We start from the raw sequence: 22,759 nt of genomic DNA on the forward strand, positions 1-22,759 counted from the left end.
CCCAACTCCCAACCTCCGAGCCCCACAACCCCGCCCTTCCTAGCTCGGGCCGTCTCCCCGCTGCTCCCTCCGGCCTGACTTCCGGTTTCCTGGCGCGGCCGGGTCCGACCCTCGGACAGCTACAGCCCCTTTTCCGGCTGTGTGCTGCTCTTCCCAACAGCCCCCTCGACCGCGTTCCTCCTCCGCGATGAGCGACGCGGCCACGGGCCCGTGCGGACGCTGAAGAGGCCAGTGCCGGCGGGCCTGAGTCTCGCGCGCGTGTTGCTGGGTAACGGGGCTGCTCCAGGAGGTGGCTCGGGCCTCCAGTCTTGGCTTGCCTCTCCTTTCCGAACCTCCAGGGCCCGGGCCAAGAAATTGGGGACGAAACGGTCATAGTGCAGTCGAGGCCAAGGAAATGGGAATCCCTCCGCGGTGTTCCCTGAGCGGCTGCCTTCGCTGGAGAACCGGCTGTGTCTTCGAGGAAACCGGAAGCCCGTGGTGACCCCTGGCGACCCGGTTTGTTTTCGGTCAGTCTCTAAACACTGGGGAATCGAAACTCGTCTGGTCTACGTAGCCTGTCTTCGGGGTGAGTGATTCGCTTTAGCCGGGTTAGGGGCGCAGGCAGTGTCAGGACCAACCGCAGCTGCTGTTGCGGTCCCGAAGAGACCCGTCATTTTCTCTGACGAACCCGGGCCCCCTCCTTTGACTAGGGAGCGGCCCACCCCCGGGCGTCCCTTACCCCTGCCACCCCTTACCTCTGCCACCCTCGCACCCTTGCTGTTCCAGGCCCCTGCCACTCTTGGACCGTGGTTGTTCCGGGCCCATTCTTCACTTCTTTTCTTTCCGTACTCTGATCTACGGGGGCGCCTTCAGTTTTATTTCATTCATTGAGGCTGCGTTTATATCTGAAAGGAAAGGGGGCTCGTGGCTAGGACGGTACTGCCTGGCGCATCGGAGCAGTGGAGCAGTGGACACAACCCCCGTGTCCATTATCGAGGTCTAACAGTAGGTATTCGCCGTTTCTCCTGTGTCTTAACTTCTGTATTGTATCGTTGTCGATCTTTTGTAGTGACTGCTACGTGCAAGGTAGGCTAAGACCTCCGTCCCTACAAACAGGGATCTCAAGTAATCGAAAGTGGGATAAAGATAGTAACGAAAACTGCCGTACAAATGAAAACATAAATTGCTCCAGATGTGTTGTGGGAAATATGCTGATAAAAAACAGTGACGTGGGAGGATTAAATTGATATTTGCCTCTTAAACGTCCAAGACGCTCTCCATTTTTGTAATTGGATTGAGCAAGATCTCATGGCATAATTTAAACTCCAGTTCTCTAAACATGCCATGTCTAATTTCTTAACCTGTTGTGCATCATTTGTAAATTAGGAATTGTTCGTCCCTCACAGGGTTATTACAAAGTTTTAATGCGATATTGTTTGTAAAATGGAAAATCGTATGTAAATGTAAAGTTTTAACATTAAAGAAACATAGTGCCATGAGAAATGCGCTGGATTAAGTCAGAACATTAACTCAGTATTTGCATGATGATTTTTCTACTTATTTACTTGACACTGGGTAAGAGGTGAAATTTCCTCTTCATTTTCTCTCTCTCAAATGGTATTAAGGCTTACTCTTCCAGGTACCTAAGCATAGTTCCTAAGAGTCTGCTAGCTCTGGAGTCTACTGGGTGATTTTCATTCTTGGCTCTCCCACTTTCTGAGGTTTGCCTACCTCAGAGGTCTTTATGTAGATTTAATGAATTGTTAATAATAAATGAGACAGTTTCCCTAGCAGGCAAAGTATGTTGCCTGACATACTATAAACACTTGGTAAATATTATTTACCAATACAGAGTGTTGTCATGATTACTAAAATGTTATAAATTTTCATAATCCATGAAGTAACAGCCAATGTGGTATGTATATTCTCGATTACAATTGTTATATCGCTATTAGAGAATACAGTACTTATTGCTAATACTAGTAACATTTAGTGTATATAGGTGCTCAATTACCTTGAGATGTATTACTTTATGAAAGGAATGAAAAGAAGTAGACCGCTGTTAATAGTATATACTTTATAAAGTTTATACCCATATAAACCCTGAAAAAGTCTTATGAGTCCCTGTCTCTACAAACTGATTTCTGAACTGATGTAGTTAGTGAAGTAACTGTGAGAGTTATAAAAATGAAAATGAAGTTTTTCATACTGTATATGTGATGCTAAGTACATTTTTGGGCACTCACTAAGTTACAGGGTGTTTTGAGTGCTGAGGTACATAGATCGAGTGACAGTATCTTGAAAAAAGGCATTTGATGATCCCTTCTTTATGAGCTAGATAGGCCATTCCTACTCATAATTATTTCATTAAAAATAGAAACAGAGGAGTGTTGGTCTGTTTGCTTCCATAAGACTTGAATCTTGCTCCGTAGTATCTTGACTTAACCCTATGAAGAGATTCTAGCTTTTCAGAGGTAGAAAGATGATGGAAATTCTAAGATAGTATGCATGTGTGAAAGTCTTATATAGAGATACATATACATACTTGCAGTTTGCAGTATGGGAATAACGCATACTTTCCCTTTGGAAAGGAAATAAGAGGATTTCGACTAGTGGCAACATGGCTAGAATGATGTTGCTGTTATTTTGGAATAGTGTCAACCCCAGAGAGAAAAACTTAAGCCTTTTTAGAGGAAGAAAACTTAAACTCTTTTTCCATCATTAGAAAAAGTGTAACTTACACCAGAAGCATCAGGGGTTAATTGTGGTTATGAGGATCTGCCACTTTGGGGGGATATTGTAGGTAGTCTAATCCTTTTCTTATTTTTGTATTTCACTGATATACTGGAGAAAATTCTAGCTTAAGAATAGGAGTTAAAGATTGATTGAATGGTAGATTTAACCTATTCAGACTTGTAGTATACCCATTTACTTTTGCCTACTTTTCTCATAATCCATTTAGGAAACAAATTGCTAGACACTCTGGATTCTGACTTTAATTCGAAGCAGTTGGAAGCTTTTTGTTATAAAATCAGAAAACCAAAATATACAGTGATAAGAGGCCAGACTGCCCCCCCACCAAGAAAAGAACATTTAAAAAAAACTTTCCTTAACATTTATGTTGTCTGAAATAAAGCCAAACAAACTTTACAGGCATTGATTGATACAGGGAGGGAGATCAAAAGTTTTGGAGAAAAGCAGGCAGAGTGAAACACAGATTCTGGACCTCTATATACGCCTTGACTCTACTATGTTACTGTGGAAAATTACTTCCTTCTATGTCAGTTTCCTCATCTATAATACCTTTAGAACAGTGACTAACACTAGTAAGCAATCAAACATTATTTCAAGCAAGGGATGGCAATAAAAATATTTTTTTAGGAATTAATTAATTACTAATCTAAGATACATGAAATTCCATTAACAGTCTTTATGTAGAATGCTCTATTTGGTGTTTTGTTTTACAAGATTGTTTAGTTTTCTTATGGTTGGCTGTCACTCTTACCCTGTTTTTCCTATGAGGTCTTAAAAGGTTTCAGCCACTGTTTCTCCTTCCATGGTATTGTTCAGGAACATAACTCTCAATGAGGAAGTAATGCTGAACCTAACAATAAAAGTAGATGTACAAAGCAAGTATATTGTTCACTAACTAATGAAGTAACTGGCTTCTCTTAGGTTTTAGACTCAGTTATTTTTCAATTCTACTCTATCCATTCTTCACTCAGTAATCAATATTTACCCTGGCTGGCGTGGCTTGGTTAGAGCATTGTCCAGTAAATCAAAGGGCCATGTGTTCGATTCCTGGTCACGGCACATGCCTGGGTTTCGGGTTTGGTTCTGGCGTGTACAACAGGCAGCTGATCAATGTTTCTCTCTCACATTGATACGTTTCTCCCTATGTCTCTCCCTCCTTTCCCCTCTCTCTAAAACCAATGGGCATGTCCTCAAGTGAGGGGGAAAAAAGTTAAACTGTTTAAAAACTAATATTTACTGAGCATCTTGCACGTAATAATTAGTTGTGGACACAGAGTTGAGCAATAATTAGTTGTGGACACAGAGTTGAGCAAAAACAGACCTAACCCCCACCTTCACAGAGCTACTGTTCTACTAGCTTCCATTTGGGCAAGTTACTTTACTCTTCCAATCCCAGCCAAATGTAGATGATGCCTACTTCATAGAATTGTATGGATGAGTTTAAATAAGATAGTATTAAAAGAATGTAGAACGTGATATGGGACATAGTGGACAATCAAATATTCCTTTGTCTTCTATTGTGAGTGTATAACAAATATAATTAGTTATGGTATGGAAAGAATATTGTGGAGTATACATGAAAACATCTATTATAATATATTGTAATGAATTATACTCAAAGAATTCTTAAAAATTTATAATTTGGGAAGCTGTAAATCTTCCTACTTATATCTAAGAATGAAAATGATGATGAGAAAGAAATATATGGGTATAATGAGTTTAAATTTTTTTCCTTTGATGGTGGTGAAGTGGTGTTTCATAACTTTTTATAAAACTTAGTAATAGCTTATAGTTTTATATGCTTTATAGATTCCAACTCATGTAATAATCTTAAAAACTCTGTGAAGTAGTTCCTATTATTTCTTACACTTTCTATATGAGGAGACTGAGGCAGAGAGGTTAAGCAACCTGTCCAAGTCACACAGACACTGAAGCAGTAGAGCTTGGATTCAGGGCCCAGCAGTGTGGTTTCAGAGTCCGTGCTCTTAACTCTGCACTTGTGCTGCCTCTAAAAGAAACAGGAGTTTTTAAACATTGCCTCAGTATTCACGTTATTCTAAATATATCTTCTTTCTTTGTTCATTTATTCAATGAGACATTTGTACTTTTTTTTATTCTTTTAAATAGTGGTCATGGATACACTGGTAGAAGATGATATCTGCATTCTGAACCATGAAAAAGCCCACAGGAGAGAGACAGTGACTCCAGCCTCAGTATATTCAGGAGATGAGTCTGTCGCTTCACATTTTGCCCTTGTCACTGCATATGAAGACATCAAAAAACGACTCAAGGATTCAGAGAAAGAGAACTCTTTCTTAAAGAAAAGAGTAAGATTTTTGGAAGAAAAGGTAATCATTACCTTCATTATGTGTTATGACTAAAAGAATAATTCAAAATATTAAATATTTTTCTGTCCTGTCTTCAATGGTTACACTAAATTTCCAAGGATAACTCACCTCTAATCTGAAAGTCCTAGGCATTGTACCTATCATACTGTGTTATGTATCATGGGGGGATATTTGTAGAATAGGATTTAGCAACTTGGGAATATGTGCCAAGCATTCTTCTTAACTCTTTCAGATTGCCTTACCTTTATAACTTTATGTTTTTTATTCAGGAAATTAAAATCTGCAAAAATTGTGGCTAGTAAAGGAAATTAAGCGTCAAAGGAGGAAGCTCCTGGAACACTGTTCTAATATTCTTAATAATGTCTTCACCAGGAGTTGTATCTCTACATCAACATTCTCTTTTGTTTTTTGAACACCCAAGAATAACGATTTTTAAGTAATAAATTTCTTCTAATTACCTTTTTCATGAATAATCCTGACACTTTTAAATGTAGAATATACAGACAAGATAGTTGATTCAATTATAAGTTATCAGATCTGCTTGGCTTTGTGTATTGAGAAATCTTCCTCACTCACCCATTTATTTTTAGTTTTAAAGTTTTAACTTAGTTTGTTTCATCAGACAGAGCAGGATACTCATATTTTACAAACAGAAGGGGGAAGGAAATGGATTCCGCAGCAGCCAAGGAAATGAATTATCCTTTTGTGAAAACTCAGGGATGGAACTTGGTAGAGTTTACTTCATTTGAGGGGACTTAAGAGAAGTGGTGTCAGTGTAAAAATAATCACATTTTCTTTGTATTCACATGAATTAACTTTAAAGGTGATTAAATGAATTTGTGACATAATGGGTTAAGTGAGAAAAGGTAATATTTTGGAGCTCATAGCTGTGTGTATTTTAAAGTTCAGAAGAATATTGTAATTTGATATGGTTAACATTGGAAATATTTCTGTACATCATGACCAGCAATCCTATTAATTCCTGCTCTGGAATAGTACAGGATTTAATGAACTAACCCATCTATCTATTCCTTAAGAAGTCAAGAACACCTTAACTTGATACTTTTTTGTGATAAGGGAAATTAAATATTACTGGCTTGGAAAACACCTAAGAACTATAATGACATACTGTGTTTTAGTATTATAAGTTAATATGTTACAAAACGGATACTACAAAGTATAAAATACTAAGTAAGGGTAAAAGCATAAAAGACTACTTTAAAAATATTCTGTATTTTTTTGCTTTCTTAGTAAAGCTTGATTGTGTGGAAGTGAAATGTTCAGTTAATTATAGTCTAGGCTTTATCCCTGCATTACAATGATTAAAATAAGATGTGAAGCCATCAGAAGACTAATTATTTTATGTAGAATACCTTCTGAAGCTTTTTGTTCTAATTTTACACCATTAGCTTATAGGAGCTCGATTAGATGAAGAAACAAGTTCAGTGGGACGAGAACAAGTAAATAAAGCCTATCATGCATATCGAGAGGTTTGCATTGATAGAGATAATTTAAAGAGCAAATTGGATAAAATGGTAAGTTGGTTTGAAATGAATGATACCTATATACTGCAAATGAGTTTTCTCAATCAAGAGGTTAAAGTTAGAAATAAAAGAAATACTTACATTTATTAAATTAAAAATTTTAAATGTACATGCTCAAGGCAAAAAGAGAAAATTTTAGTATTTGCAACTTATTTGTATAATGATGTTTAGGACTTAAGTACATGTAACACCACTAACTTTTATTGAAAAACTATGACATGGTAGAATATATTAGTGTTTAAACAGATTTTTTTTTAAAGCCGGTGAATAAAGTCCTAAGTTAGAAAAAGGAAAAAAAGAGATTAGTGGACAACTGAGTTTATTTTCCCACCTTGCTTTTAAAAGATTAGAAGCAGTTTTTTAACATCTACCTGAAAATTAATATATAATACCAACCTACAGGTTTTATTGAATGTAATTTGGCATTTTCCCTACTTAACTAGAACAAAGACAACTCTGAATCTTTGAAAGTGTTGAATGAACAACTGCAGTCTAAAGAAGTAGAGCTCCTCCAACTAAGGACAGAGGTGGAAACTCAGCAGGGTATGCCACTTACTTGTTATAAATATGCTAACAGGATGAACACATTTTTCCCTTCATATGTTGTATCCATGATCAGTGTTTTATATCTATATGCTAAGGCTTTAACTTATTTTTTAGTTTTTAGGCTTATGTTAATTTTGCTGCTCTGCTTTCACAAAGTACTGACTCTTTTTAATGTTTCCTTAGATATAAATTGCATTTTTCCTAGAAAATAAAATGGTTTTTATTCAAGCCTAGTTTGTGATGAAGTAAATGAAGAAATGATTAGTACTCCATCCTTGTCAAAGCCTCTTGCCCTCTGATATGCCCTGGCTTTTCCTTCCCACTGATCTTTTGCCCATTGTTAGACACACTGTCATAGAGTGGTTACAATTTTTTAATTTCTGAAGGTTATTAAAATGTGCAGATGAGTGATGAGTTGCTGGATGAAAAGTTAGGTCTTTGGGATATGACTACTGGCCTATTCACATGAACATTATGATGAAACAAGCTGAAAAGTAGGCCTGAGAGATCTTCCGATAGGAGATAGAGATGAGATCTCTTACGGTAGCTGATTGGAGCTTTTTCTAGGTAGATTAAGGAACTAAATTGGGGTAAGTCAATATCCAGTTGTATTGAGGGTCTACTGTGGAAGATTTATGAATAAAATAGTTTTGACACTAATGTTCTAGGCTTAAGTGACAAACTTTATTCTCTGAAAGGACCAGTTGTAGTGATTAGCTGAGTTTACTCACTTTAATGTTTATCACTGTCTTAAAAACCTTACATAAAAATTGTTAGTCTGTCTATAATTTTGGCTTAATGTTATGTATTTTGATGTTCCAGACTGACAAGTTTGTACTTAAACTCTAAACAAAATCAGGGATGGGGTGAATAATACATTCTAAAACAAGATTGCTAAACTTTTTATTCTCATTAGCATAGATTTTTAAAATAATTACTAGTTTTAAAAAACTAGTAATAATTTTGCATATTTTGCATTAGTTTTTCTATTATGTACATTTTACTAGCAGAGCCTTTTTAGGGTTGCAAGTAATGTAGAAAGCAGTGATAAAAAAATGTAATGTCTTTTTTTTTTTTTTTTTTTTCCTTTTTCTCTAGTGATAAGGAATTTAAATCCCCCTTCATCAAACTGGGAGGTAGAAAAGTTGAGCTGTGACCTGAAGATCCATGGTTTGGAGCAAGAACTAGAACTGACGAAGAAAGAATGTAACAATCTCAAAATAGAGCTACAGAAAGCCAAACAAATGGTACTGCAGAATTATTGAGAAATTCAGAATTCTGTGTGCATTGTATGAATGGCTTTTAACTAGGTATTAAATCATAAAGCTAACAAATTATAACTACTCACTATTACATTCTCTGAAAAATTCACCTTTATTTTTCCCATTTTTGCTAAAATCTGATATACTATGTACTTTTAGAATAATCCTGGAATTACATAATTTTGTTGTAAAAAAAAAGTTAACTTTAAAAGCTTATTTATTAATTTCTTAACGCTATTTCAAATTCCCTTCAATTTCCTTAAGTCATTTGTTTTTATCTAAGAAAACTTGGGCTTTAAATTTCCCATTTTATTTTCCTTAATAATTTGATTAATTTAGATACCAGAAGAAACAATTTTTAGAATTCTTAAAAACGACTGAATTTACAGAGTCCACTATTTGCAGAAGTCTAATATTTTGGTGGCAAGTTGAATTTTTAACAAATAGCTGAGAATTCAAGAATTGGGTGGCGGTAGGTGGGGGGGCATTTGGGTACACAAACAGAAAGCGCCAATGAGCTGCTTCGGAGCGGTTAGCTTCAGGTCACCCACTGCACCACCAGCTGCCTGTCTGTCCTCACCGAGCATCTATTCCCTAGTACTTTACACTGGGTTCTAACAAGCTTGGATACATGTTTTTTTAGGTGTTATGACAGATAGTGCCAAGGATAAAAAGAAGTGGTAGAGGAGCAAGGAAGAGTGAGAGCAATGCACCAAGTGCAAAGTTTAAAACAAGTTATTACTAGAAATTTAAAAGCCTAGTAATCTGGAATCAGGTAGCGATTATATACATTGTATGCAGTCATGCATGTTGAACTAAGGTAACTCGTTAGATAATTATTTCCCAGTTCCACCACTTTGCCCGTCAGAGCATTCCAGCACCACTGAAGAGCAGTGTCACCTACTACGCATTCCTCTGAGATGCCACAAACTGAAAGAGGAACTACTTCCAACTCTACTGACACAACAGCCAGGACTGTGCCTCTGAATCCCAGCTGCCCTTACCTGGAGCTGGCAGTCCTCTCCGTTCTATAATGCAGTCTTTATCGAAAGTGACCATTGGTTAAGAATGAGCCAGGCAGTAAGAGTCATACAGCATCCTACCTTGTCCTTGACCAAATGAATTCCTCTGAACTGGGCAAAGAACTTGTTTTGAAGCCCTCAACCCTGAGGAATGGGAAACACTACAAAAATTGCGATCAATTCCTATTAGAGTAAAATGTTATTTTTTTCCTATTTGACATCTCAAGTTGATTTTCCCAGCTTTGAACCTGTGGCTGTACCACAATTCCTTGAAATGCTTTCAGCATCCTTTCCCACAAGCCCAGCTGCGTATAGTTCTGTGAGCCTTCTCTTAAAAAGACGTGCTTGCAAGTAAAGATCTGCACCTTGAAGCTCTGAGCTACAATTGTCAGTATATACATCCTACCTGAGATAATTTGACAACTTTTATACATAATGGGTATTTCCTTATTGAGCAGGAAGCAGTACCATGGAATCAAAAACTTGGGTCATAATTGTAGTGCTGCTTATTAACTATGTAACAGGAGAGTTACTTAACTGTTCTGAACTTGTTTTCTATAAGTATTAAATACCTATTTTTTATGAAGATTAAATTAGATAATATATGAAGCAGTTGGCATAGAGCTTAGTATATTCAATAAGGAAATTTTTTTTTTTTAAAAGCATAATTAGGGTAATTCAAAATAATGCTTTTTGGGGTATATATGTAGATGTGACTTATAGTGCAGCTCTTAGTACTCTTTTCCACTAGATGGTGCTAGGGGACAAATTTGCTTTCAGTTTAATTCATCTCTCATAAATCACAGAAACAGACTTGAAGGTAGAATAAACTTTAGAAATCACTTACCTTTTACTGTTGATGAAATTGAATCCAAGAGACTAAGAAACTAAGAGTCAAAGATGAAATGGGAAAACTAAAAAAAAAAGGCCCCCAACTTCATAGGAATTTATTTGGCATGGGGAGGTGAGATTTAAAGTTGAAAATGCTCACAGGTAATGTAAGAAAATGACCCAGGAAAAGGAAGAGTGGAAATGCTTAATTCATCAAGGGTTCCAGATTGATATCTTACCTTGACATTGTGGGATGTCTACTTTTAAATCATGTTTCACAGGTGTTTCTGGTCAGAGTCAGCAGGCAAATCAAAATGCAAACCAAGGCTAGAGAAATTCATGTTCACATTAATAGTCTTATATCTACTATAGACTCATTTACAAATATTTTTAAGATAGTACTTTCTGTGAAACAGCACCTTCTGAAATGTGATACAGTGTCTTACATGGACATGATAGTATTTTTAGATTTGTTTGTCCTTTTAAGTATTTAGTAAACTCATTTGATTAGTTTGGGCATTAATGAGGTAAAGGTTCTAGGGTAAGTTCCACTATGGGCCTTTGAGACGACCTGTAACCCAAAATTCCAGCCCTTGATACCCAGTACAGTTAATGCTTTGAGAAAAAAAGATGCCACTCTCAAAAAAGTGTAGGAAACACTGGATCAGTAACATAGGGTTGGTGTAGATGTGTAAGTTTCCTAACAATAGCCCATTCACAATGTGCTATAGTACACTGAAGGCTCTGAGAAGTCCTCTAGTATAGGAACCTGTTTAACTTAAGCAGTATTTACCAAGATTTTGCGGCCATGGGCCCAGTTATGGGAAACTCCCCCATCATATGGCACTAGTTAGGAAACAGATCTGTTACTGCCTTTTTGAACAGGCAAACTGATGACTGGCCAGGAACTGGGTCTTTGAATATTAGAGACAATTCCTTTGTGCTTAATGCTAGTCTGCATTAGATTGTCTGAACTGTTAGGCAGTAGCTAGAAAAATACTTTTTCAACCCAAGCCGTCAGATTAAAAACAAAAATCGTTGTCTTTAAAAATGACGATTTACATTCTACATGTATGTTTAAGTATACACTAATTTAAATGTATATTTTTAAATCAGCAATACAATGAAGCTAAAGTGGCCTGATTCCTTTATCTCCTATGGAGAACAGGAAAGAAAAATGTCCAAGGTCATGCGTGTGCCTTGGACCTTGTCTGATCTAGGGCCAGTTCTGTTTCCCTTCTCCAGTGCTCCCCAAGATACAAGTTAAATGTTACAGTATTTTTTGTTGGTATTTTCTGAATAATCAGATCCAAAAATGCTTTAACTCCTATAATAGAAAACACTTAAAAATTTTACTCTTCAAAGTTCATAATACTCATAAGGTCCTTACACAGCCTGTTAATGTTCCACTCTAAAGCATATTTAGATTATCTAAATAAATGCTAAAATTTCATTATTTAAAATTTTGTTCTCTCAGTTTATTCTGGCCACTTTTGCCAACTGAATTAGTACCTGTGATAGTGGTTTTTATTTGTTATAGATCTTTAAATGAGAATACATTGCAAACAAATTTGTTAGAGTTGTCTTAAACATACTAAGTCTACTTTTTAATGTCTTTTATACATTTCTGTCATATCTATAATGTACTTCACTAAAACTTAAAATATGTAAGGATTTTATAAACATCTGTATGGAAAGAGGAAGTTTATGCTGATCTTTTAAAAAGGTAACCTATTAAACTTTGGTACTTTTTAAAAATAATACCAAAAAAATGAAATAGCAATAAAACTTCCATTTTCTCCTGGAATTCATTCCAAGGTACCTTGAGTAAATATTAATTTTGTTATTTGTTACCCTTTTTAGAATATAGGCTTCAGATTAATGTATTCAGAAATAAATTTTGTAAGGTTCTCAGTTCTTTTACATGAGAGCAATTTCACTTTTTTGTAATTGATTTTGAAATACATATGTTTGGAGATACTTCATTAAAATGGAATATCAAATCTAGTTTTATGCTGTAGAGTTATAGATGGATTCTACCCATTTGAAACATGTTTCTAGTAATACAAAGTGTACCGAGCTTAAGTGGACTATAACAACTTTCAAACTTTTTTTAAAAATGACAGGATCTATCTCAAGAAGAAAATCTGCAGAGCAGAGATCTCCAAAGACTAAGCATTTCAAGGTACGAACATTTTTCAGCATTCAAAAATAATACATTCTTCTTCCATAGGCCCCTTTGTATAGGTACTTAGAGTTGTTATGTTTTAACCTTAAAAACAAATGAGTATTATTTGGGCACTACATGTAATTTCTGATCCCAAGATATAAAACACATTTAACTGTTAGTTAACAATAGACTTGAACTTGAGTAGAAAGGTGCATTATGTGATGCCTTAACACAATTTTTAAGCATTACATAATATTTTAGATAGGATATTAGAGAGTTAGCTATGTATAAGTATTCTGTAGTAAATCTTAATTTTATACATGAAGAATTATGCATTTCCATATAGAGTAATAACATTTTGTCTTAAGGATAAACTTAGCCTTAGTCTTTGCTGTAATATGAATTTTAAGAAAAATCTCCTCGTGGGGTAAGAACGAGAGTAGCTATCAGAGTTTGTGTACACTACTTCACACATCTCTCAAATACAGATCATTTCTACTTAAGTAACTTAAATGCTGTGTTTTAAGTTCTGTGATAATTTTTGTTTCTGATCTGTTAGGATCCCCTGTTTGCATGGACACTTCCATCCAGTATAAAATTCTGATTTGACTTCATTGTTTGATCATTCATCTTCCAGAGTTTACTGGCCTAAAGTAAATAATGTGAATCCTTACCTTTTCCTATCAAAATGATCAATTAAGGAAAACAGTGTAAGGAAACACCGTGCAGCCACTCTTTTAGGTCCAGGGATAGGCAGACTTTTTCAACAAAGAGCAGGCAGTAAATATTTTAGGCTTTGTGGAATATACAGTCTCTGCTGTATATAAATGCCATTTTAACAGTACTTTGATTTTGCTTTTGACTTCTAAATTTACAATGAAGTTTTCCCCTTTTTATTTTTTAATAGTGTGTTTAGTACAGTGTCCATTTAAATTATTTCTCAAACATGTCTTCTCTGTCAGTTGGCTCGTTAGTACTCAAGCACGCTCGTGTTCAATGGCATGTCTAAAGTAACTACATACATATCTTAATTTAAAAATACATGATTGCTAAAAGATGTTAACCATCGTTTGAGCCTTCGGCAAGTTTGTTTTGTTTTTTTTTTTCTTTTTTGCTGGTGGAGGGTCTTACTCCTATTTGTGAAAAATGCAGTATCTGTGAGGCGCAGTAAAGCAAAGCACAATAAAATGAGGTTTGCCTGTAGAACATACCAGAGTGTAATATACATAATAAGGGGATAAGGATCATTTCTCCTAACTTTTCATTGAGTTGCAGTGTAAAGTGATTGCTTGCTGTGCCTTACAGTCAAAAATGTATGAAATATCACTCTTTAGGAGGAATCACAGTTGACAAAATAGTTCTAAGTCTCTAGCTCTTGGCTAAGCCTATGGCATATTTTCATTTTAGTTCTGGAGATATATGAGTAAATTTCTAAAAGCTAAAGAGAAATTTGTATGGCTGAAGTAAAAACTCAGTTAAGTAGATATTTCTTATTCAAGGAATATTCACTTCATTATTAAAGAGTTGAATGCATGATGTCAATAAAGAAAACTGGGCTTTTTCACTTTGCAAGCAGGACATGTATGTACCCCTTCCAGAGATGTGGATAAACAGGCTCCATTACAGTCACGATTCAGAGGCAGGAAATTTCATAGCAGGGCTAGTAAGGCTGTGCTGACAGTGTGCATATCATAAGTGCGTGCAGTCAGCGCAGTCATGATGATGAAGGTGCAATACGAAAATGTTACCCCCCAAAGAGCAATCAGTTATTAGATTGGATAACTCAAAGATGGCTTTGAACAGCAGCATGTTAGGGTGGAGTAAAATTTCCTGGACCTGTTTCCTCAGGTAAAATTAGTTTACCCAGTTTGCCAAGTTGCTATGAGAATGTGGGTGCAGTACCTAGCATATAATAAATGGTCAAACATTTTTTGTTTCATGTTTTGTTTTTAGGGTTCTCATTTTGGGTGCTTTAGTGTTGCATCTCAGTGTTCAAGTAGTTTTCTAAGTTCTTTATAGAAACCATGTATATTACTAGGATTTTGCCTCTATGCCACTTAAAGCAAAACTTAACTAATTTCATACCCCCAGTTCTGGGCAGGCGAAAGGAGGGTTGGCGGTGCAATTTATACAATCTCAAAGATGCCTAGATAAGTAAAGGTTAGTTGGATCTCTGCTAAAGATTTGTGGGTGACAACTTGCCTTTTCCAATCTCACTTAAATAATGAGTTAAAGTTTCAAGGGTGTGTCCAGCCAGCACCCAGGATGGCTAGGAATGTGGCCCAACATAAAATGGTAAATTTACTTAAAACCTTTTTTCTTTTGGCTCATCAGTTTTCATTAGTGTTTATTTATTTTTAAGATTTTATTTATTTTTAGACAGAGGGGAAGGGAAGGAGAAAGGGAGAGAAACATCAATGTGTGGTTGCTTCTTAATACACCCCCTACTGGGGACCTGCCTGCAACCCATGCATGTGCCCTGACTGGGAATCAAATCGGCGACCCTTTGGTTTACAGGCCGGTGCTCAATCCGCTGAACCACACCAACCAGGGTGTTTGTGTATTTAATGTGTGGCCCAAGACAACTCTTTTTTTTTTCCCCAGTGTGGCCCAGAGATGCCAAAAGTTTGGACACAAGATAGAATTAAAAATAATTTTTTAACACACCTTGAGGACTATGTAGCACTTAATGTAGTTGTAAAGTAACTGCCATTACTTTGCTATCCACAAGAGGGAGAACTTATACTTAGTAACAGTTCTAGATTTTTGTATCTGTAGTTTTTAAATCAGGTGACATTAAGGGCAAAAGAAAAACACTAGATATATGTTAACTTCGTGACTTAGCTAGTTTAACCTGATTTATGAGCAGTCTTCATTTCTTTAATTGGAAAATTTCTGTGAGATATTGCTTTTAATAGCTCTATGCTAATTCTTTTATTTTACATACTTACTATTTTGAATGATTAAATATGTTTGATATTCTAGTATCTAAACACTACTTGGATATTTCCTTTTCCTTTCTCCAAGTCTGTACTTATTTACCATCTCATACCAATAATAAAACACTATTTTTAAGCAGTATGCATATCGTGACTGCATGAATTATTAGCACGTGTGCGGTGTTTATACTCACTGCCATGTTATATGAGTAGCTGTAGAAAGCATACTGAATGCCCAGAATTGCACCAAGGAACCAACAACTCTTCACACTTACGATAGGTTCCTATGTGGAACATTCATGGTAGCACCGACCTCAGATACTTACTGGTGAAATAGAGGTGGTTAACTACTTTTTGAAAAGTAATTATTTCACACTTATCAAAAACCTGCAAAAAGTCTTGATTTTTAATAGATTACTGGTTAACAAGTGACGTTTACAACAGACAAAAACCTGTAGTTTTTCAGAGATAGTATAAAATTTATTCTACTTCTGTTGAAAGCATTGTCTGAGTGCAATGGGATATTTTGAGAAAAATGTATGTAACCTTACATAATTCAAAATGTTTTTCTAATGTGTCTGTTGCTTCTGTAATTAAAATAGGGTATTAGATTTAAATAACAAGAGTATTAGTCCTTGAAGTTTGTTTAAAAAGGTTTTTGTTTATAGCTAGACAAAAATTAAAGCATGAAGTGACGTGTCTGTCAAATCTGATTTCATTATTACTAAAAATTATACCAATACCTTTACTAGGCAATAATGGTCATTTGAACACTGTTGTACCAGTTGTTCTTACATCTAATATTTTGTTATTCTAGTACAGCAAAGTAAGAATATATGTTGAAGATTTTGATTTATTTATTTGGCAATTAAGAACCTAAAAAGAAAATTATGAATATCCAAATAAGAATGTTTAATGGAAGATGAAACTTATAAAAAAATTAGGTTTAAAATAATCTAATTTCTCAGATAATTGAGGTAATACTTTTAATCATAAATATGAGAGGCATTTGTGAAGTTTTTATTTCTGTTTCATATAATCCTCTCTCTAGCTTCTTTTCCTTTACCAGGAAATCATCTGGCTCTTCATGTCTTGTGCTGTCATGTCACATTGGTTTAGAACCAACAATATGAGACAGCCCAGTCAAACATAAAAGAATGGAATACATGAAACCTAAATTTTATTTTTAATGGGGCTTGGGTATACATTACCCAATTGCTATTGATGCAGCATTTTGATTCACAACGTCAAAACAGAACAGTTATAAGATAAATATAAATTTAAGGCCCATATATGAATATTACACTAGTCTTGATCAGAGGTGCGAGTGAAGAACATACTCCTTACTATTAAATGTATTAATATCACTATACTATAGTTTATAATAAAATCTCAATTTTGAGACAAGAACCACAACAATCTCTCATTGTTTAGAATACTTTTTATAATAATCTTCTGTTTAATGTAGTTCAGTTAATTGCTATAAATTAGGTCAGTGTTGTTGTCATGAATAAGGTCTTTTTAATTGTTATAATGCCCTAAAAAAATATCTCTCAATTATTTAACGAGGAAGTTTTAGTTTACATAATTTCAAAACTAATTGAGCAAAAATGCAGATATGATCATTACATAATTTCAAAACTAATTGAGCAAAAGTGCAGATATGATCATTTCTGTTTTAAAGTTATTCTCTTCATAAACAGAATAATGATCATTACCTTTTTTTTTTTAACCCTATCAGTGATAATATGCAAAATGCATACTGGGAACTGAAGAGAGAAATGTCTAATTTACATCTTGTGACTCAAGTACAAGCTGAACTACTAAGAAAACTGAAAACCCCAGCTGCAATCAAGAAAGGCAAGTCAATGTTTGCTGGAAACCACTGATTCCAGCCAAACTGCTTGAAGAGCAACTAGCTATCCTATCTTATCAAAATCTCATCAAATGAGTTTGATAAGGCAAAGTATATATAGTATGTTCACAGCCTACCCATTCTCTGCTTTGGCTTCAGTCTCATGCTGGTCAACTTCACACATAAAGGTGTTGCTGATGTGTTTTTTCTTCAGTACTGTATTCTTTTCCCCTTGTGGCTTTTTTTTCTCAGCCAAGTGTTGCTTATGTGTATAAGGCTGAGGTGTTAAGTTTGCTCTAGTTGACCTTTTACCACAACTACTTCATATATTTAAAAAAAAAGACACCCAAAACTATTTTTCATTACAGAATACACCAAAGACCTAGCTCTAAATTGTTTTGAAAAAAGGAACTTTGATTCATTATTTGTTTATTTATTTTTGTAAAGTTAATTTTTCTTTCCATAAAGGATAGATTATTTAGAAGAGAGATTAGGTGCTTACTCCTTTTAGCCAAACAAAAATTTCCATTGCTTTTCCTTTCATATTTAACTGCTTGGCTGACAAAACATTTTGCATTTTCTGTTAACTAGTGGTGGTTACTTTGTCAGAGCTAATTTTATACCTCAGAGAAAAATCAGTGCATTTATACCCTTTATTAGATAGTTGTATTTCTGAAAAGTTGTGTAATACAAATTTGAGTGCCCTAAAATTTACTTTGTAAAGTAATGTGACTTTTTATAAAAAATAATCACCATCCAGTTTTAAACTGTTATTTGTATCTCAGATCGCCCCTAAAGAGTGCATAAATATATTTTATGAATATATATATTCATATATATATTTATTTTTGTGAAAATATATTTTATGAGTAGTTCTCAGCACTGTACATTAGTGGGGGGAAATTTTGCACATGGGGAAGGAAAATTAAATTCAGAATTCCTTTCATTTTTCTACAGTTACTTATGAACCAGGCAAAATAATGTGTTGCCTTGGCAGTTCTTCACTTAATTTCTGGTTCATTTTTTCCTTGAGTTTTCCAGAGGCCAGGGTTACACATAAGGTAATACAAGTTGATGGTATAAATAAGATTTCTCTTAAAAGGGATTCATACAGAAATTTTGCAGTGAATGTTCAGTGTGGCTCTTTGTTTATATAATAAATATAACTTCCAAATAATAATATAGGACAAATGCCATTTCCATATTTAGGAATGCGTCATTCCCGTGTTCCTTCTGAGCTGGTAAGTGATAATATTTAGTGCTCTGGACTGTTACGTTTTCTGAAACATTTTCTATGACAGCAGCAGGCTCAAGTCCACCACTCCTCACTCACCACAAAACTCAATGCTTTGAGGCGAAGACAGCGATGAAATGAGATCACCCTTTTTTCTGGCCTACAATATCATCCTGTCCAAAAGCTGAACAATGTTACTTCCAATTCTCCCAAACTCTTGTCTTTCCTCCTAAGGAAAAAGACAAAGCTTATTTTATAATGTGGTTCCATTGCTTTCTTGTAAAACTATCAAGCCTCAGTTGCATATCCTTTGGTATCCTTTTCGGACTTAAGATAAATTTATCTTTTCTACCCTGGCTGAATCAGAGGAGGAGGAAAAGCTCATTTTGTGTTGGCAGTGGCTAAATAGCTTTAGAGCAGTCTGTTTTCTAAGCCACTGCATGTGTACTAAAGACATATTTGTGCTGTTTTTTTTACTTGACCTATATAACATGATCATGGTAGAATGTACGTTTACCATTATATGTATTTCACAAGACAAAGGATTATTTTGTAGCTTTTATTTAAACTTTTGTTCATAAAAGTCTGACTACATACTATTTGTGTCTCACCAATTCACAATATAATTGTTTCTGAAAAAAATTTACTTTTGGACCACCTATGGAAAAATATTTGAATAAGTAAAGGAATATAATACTTAACAAAAAAAACTAAAACTTACGAACAGGTTTCTTAGTCTCCTCCACTGAAGTAAATAGTCTGGAAGCCACCTCTAACCACGTTAAGAGCCCAAAACAGGACTTTGTATTGGGTTGGCCAAAAAGTTCATTTGGTTTTTTCCATACAGTGGCCCTGGTAGTGCTTAGTTGTTTAACCTCATTAGGAATAATTTTGTTAGACTGTATTTTGACAGCTGTCATATCAGAATGCATTTTTTAAAAAATAATCAAAATTGATGAATTTTTGTGCTGTCATTTTAATATTGAAGATGGAAGAAAATCTGCAACATTTTTTTAAGAAAGGTAAAAACGCAACTGAAACACAAAAACAGACATGCAGGGTATGGAGAAGGTACTGTGACTGATCAAATGTGTCAAAAGTGATTTGCAAAGTTTCTTGGTACTGCTGGTATTTTGGCCAAGTAATTGTTTGCTGTGGGGCTGTCATGTGCATTGGAAGATGTTTAGCAGAACGCCTGGCCTCTACCCACCAGAAGCTAATAGGATGAAATAGCCAAAATACTCAAAATATCCAAATCAATAAAGTTATTGGTGAAAATGAAAATGTCTTTTACAGAAAAGACTAAATGGATTTCTTGGTCAACCCAATATTTTAACTTTGTTAGTTTCCAACTTTTAAAAATTTTGAATTCTTCATTTTTAATAGCTCGGTGATACAGATGAGACAGGATTACTATGCTGTGTCCTGTTTTGCAAATGAAAAAAGTGATACATGGGGCAGCAGTGACTTAACACGTCAGTATAACTGATCCAGTACTAGAACTGAGGTCATTTGTCCTGTCTTTAAGTCCCAGTGCCCAATGATTACACTTATTTGGGAATGTTAATTTTATTTCCAGGTATAAATCAACCTACTTAATGAAGTGTTTCATATTTTTTATGATTACAAATGCCCTTACGACTGACATTTGGCCTGTACTTTCTTTTTTAGCCTGTGTTCCTGTAGGTTGCATGGAAGATCTTGGGAAAGACAGCACAAAGCTACACTTGACGAATTGCACTGTAACATACAAAAGACACCCCACTCTCTCACCAGATGGCAAAACTCTATGTAATACCACATCTTCCCCTTTACCAGGAGATGTAAAAGTTTTATCAGAGAAAGCAATTCTCCAATCATGGACAGATAATGAGCGACCCATTCCTCATGACTGTACAAACTTTCAAGAACACAACTCTTATGGCAGAAATTCTCTGGAAGATAATTCTTGGGTATTCCCAAGCCCTCCTAAATCAAGTGAGACAGCATTCGGGGAAACTAAAAATAAAACTTTGCCTTTACCGATCCTGCCACATTACTTGGATCAACATAATCAAAACTGTCTTTATAAGAATTAATTCTGAACACATTCATGATTTGGTCAGGAGGTTGCTGTACCTCCTGTAGTGGTTCTCTTGAGAAATATTTAATAAACTGAAAGTGGGTTTTGATTAAAATTTTGCAGGGTTCTTCAATGTACACATTTGCACATACTGTACCATATTTCATAGTTGATTTTTCCAGTATGAAAGAGCAACACTCCAGCTTCTATTCTGGCTAAGAATCAGATATATGCTAATAATAAATTAATAAACTTGAGGTGTTTCAAAAAGACAATTCTACCTTTGATAATGATTGTAAATTTCTGCCTCTCACATAAAGAATGTAGTTGAAAGTTTTTAGACATGGTTTTACAAAGCATATGAAATACCTAAACTGCTGTTCATTAAAAATAGAGGAGGCTATTAATATAAGAAAAAAATTACATAAGTTGCAAAAAGGAGCAAATGGTGATGTGAATGGGTTTTATTTCTGTTGACTTTATAGTGCATAAAGAGGAAAAATATAAACAGTGGAATAATAGTATGTAGGTTATTCCATCTCTATATGCTATTGTGTTTCAAAGTTTTAAATTTTAAATCATAGTGTTGATAAAATTTAGAATTGCAATTTGAACTTTAAAACTTGAAGCAGCCTGATCATTGAAGCCAACTTTGTCCCTCAAGTCCTAACTGAAAAGTGATGAAATAGTTAAAATCTGTGTGGTGCGTGAATAAACTATTATAATTCTGTACATCAACCAATTAGAAGTGAAAAGAACATCACAAAGGTTTGTTTAATCTGTCCCTTCAGCATCCATAATGAAAATCTAAATGTGTAACTATAAAGTCATTTTCTTCAAAGTACTGTTATGTAGACGAGCTTATAAATTGTTACTTTGGTTTGAAATGTATCATTTTACTCAGTGGTTTTTAATTGATTTAGGAATTTAAATCTAAAATTCTGTGCTGTATTGATACAATACAGTCATAAAATGTCCCCAAACTCCTGATTCTATGTGGCCTATCATTTGTAAACAAATAAGGACATAACAAGGGTGGCTTCACATGGAAACTTACCCAAGTTATTTCAGGGCTGCAGAGTTAAGAATATCAGTAATAAAATTATTACTTGACTCATATATCTTTTGCCTGAGATAAAGTGTTTCATGTAGGAAACCTTTAGCCTTTTTAATAGACAGTTTCAAATGTCTGTCTTGAACTCAAGAATATCACAGATCTCTTCTTTATTAACTGAATAGCATACATACATACATAAACAATGTTCACCGTTCACCAGATATTTGTCTTTCTATTACCTCACTTACTCAAGCTTGTCTGTGATTAATGGAATTGGTGTCAGATGCTGGAATTTATTCTGACCAATGAACACAGCTGACTCAAGGGAGTGGAATCTCCTGTCAAGTAACAAAACAAAATATGCATAAAACAAATACAAGATTCCAGGCTTTAGCTGAAGGAAGCAACTACCTGTGTAATACCACAGCAGCAGAAACTATTTCTCATGAAGCTGCATAGACTGTATATTATATCTAATCTCTAAGCTTACTGGTTTGCCTTTTTTAAAACCAAGATTGGAAATTTTACAATGTAAAGAGAATAAGTTGTATAGGATAATGGCTTGATTAATGCTTTGAACAATGCAAAGAAATTGTTTAATTAAAATTATTTTTGTTTGAAATTGAAGTGGAGGTGAAATTTTGTCCTTGACTATATATTCCAAGGTCAAGTACTAACTGTGAGTTGTTAATTTGATTCATATATTTGTCTTGTTAAACTTCTTTTGAGTGGAGAAAATGCTTTTCCATCCAAACAGATGGGTATCATCAAATAGATACGTTACAAAGTCAGTGGTTAACGTTCTTGGCAGTTTAAAGTGCTAATAAATAAGTGATGTATAAGACTATTTAAGGAAAATAGCCAAAAATTGTACTCAGCTATAATTTTTTAAATATACACTTTATGATCTTCTGTTCTAAGTGAAGTTCAAAGACAGATGAGAGAATGCTCCATCTGTAGTTTATAAACTTGCTCCAAAGAGCTTCCCTTGAAAATTTCTTAATCTTTAGCTTTTTGTAATACCACCACCTCAATTTACATACCCATAACAATAAAGAGAACATAGCTAACAACAAAAAGGCCACTTATTCCTTCCTCTTGATCCCCTATTAGCTAAAACAAAATTTTTATCTGTGTAAAAAGGAAACTGGGGTTC

The 22,759-nt window shown here is 34.9% G+C and overlaps 1 protein-coding gene across 4 annotated transcripts; it reads left to right on the top strand.

Annotated features, from left to right (window-relative positions):
- Positions 1 to 100: 100 nt before the first annotated feature.
- On the top strand, positions 101 to 22,177 carry AZI2 (5-azacytidine induced 2). Of its 4 annotated transcripts, none has more exons than XM_054595779.1 (8): positions 101 to 565; positions 4,861 to 5,081; positions 6,491 to 6,616; positions 7,069 to 7,168; positions 8,270 to 8,418; positions 12,413 to 12,471; positions 17,137 to 17,255; positions 20,156 to 22,177. In XM_054595779.1, exons 2-8 carry the CDS (start codon positions 4,866 to 4,868, stop codon positions 20,560 to 20,562), a joined length of 1,176 nt encoding a protein of 391 aa, XP_054451754.1. In that variant the 5' UTR covers positions 101 to 565; positions 4,861 to 4,865; the 3' UTR covers positions 20,563 to 22,177. The 4 variants fall into 4 exon arrangements, with proteins under 4 accessions (XP_054451754.1, XP_054451755.1, XP_054451753.1 ...); XM_054595780.1 differs by having other exon boundaries at positions 101 to 506; XM_054595778.1 differs by lacking the exon at positions 101 to 565 and adding an exon at positions 890 to 984.
- The last annotated feature ends 582 nt before the right edge of the window (positions 22,178 to 22,759 follow it).

Source organism: Pteronotus mesoamericanus, unplaced genomic scaffold, assembly GCF_021234165.1.
Source record: "Pteronotus mesoamericanus isolate MK-2021 breed Mesoamerican mustached bat unplaced genomic scaffold, CSHL_Meso_final scaffold_54, whole genome shotgun sequence".
Lineage (NCBI taxonomy): Eukaryota > Metazoa > Chordata > Mammalia > Chiroptera > Mormoopidae > Pteronotus > Pteronotus mesoamericanus.

Excerpts from the sequence above, each read along its gene's own strand:
- AZI2 (XM_054595778.1), top strand. Across the intron at positions 12,472-17,136 it reads CAAAGACTAAGCATTTCAAG|TGATAATATGCAAAATGCAT; the intron begins GTACGAACATTT and ends TAACCCTATCAG. Across the intron at positions 17,256-20,155 it reads CCCAGCTGCAATCAAGAAAG|CCTGTGTTCCTGTAGGTTGC; the intron begins GCAAGTCAATGT and ends TTTCTTTTTTAG.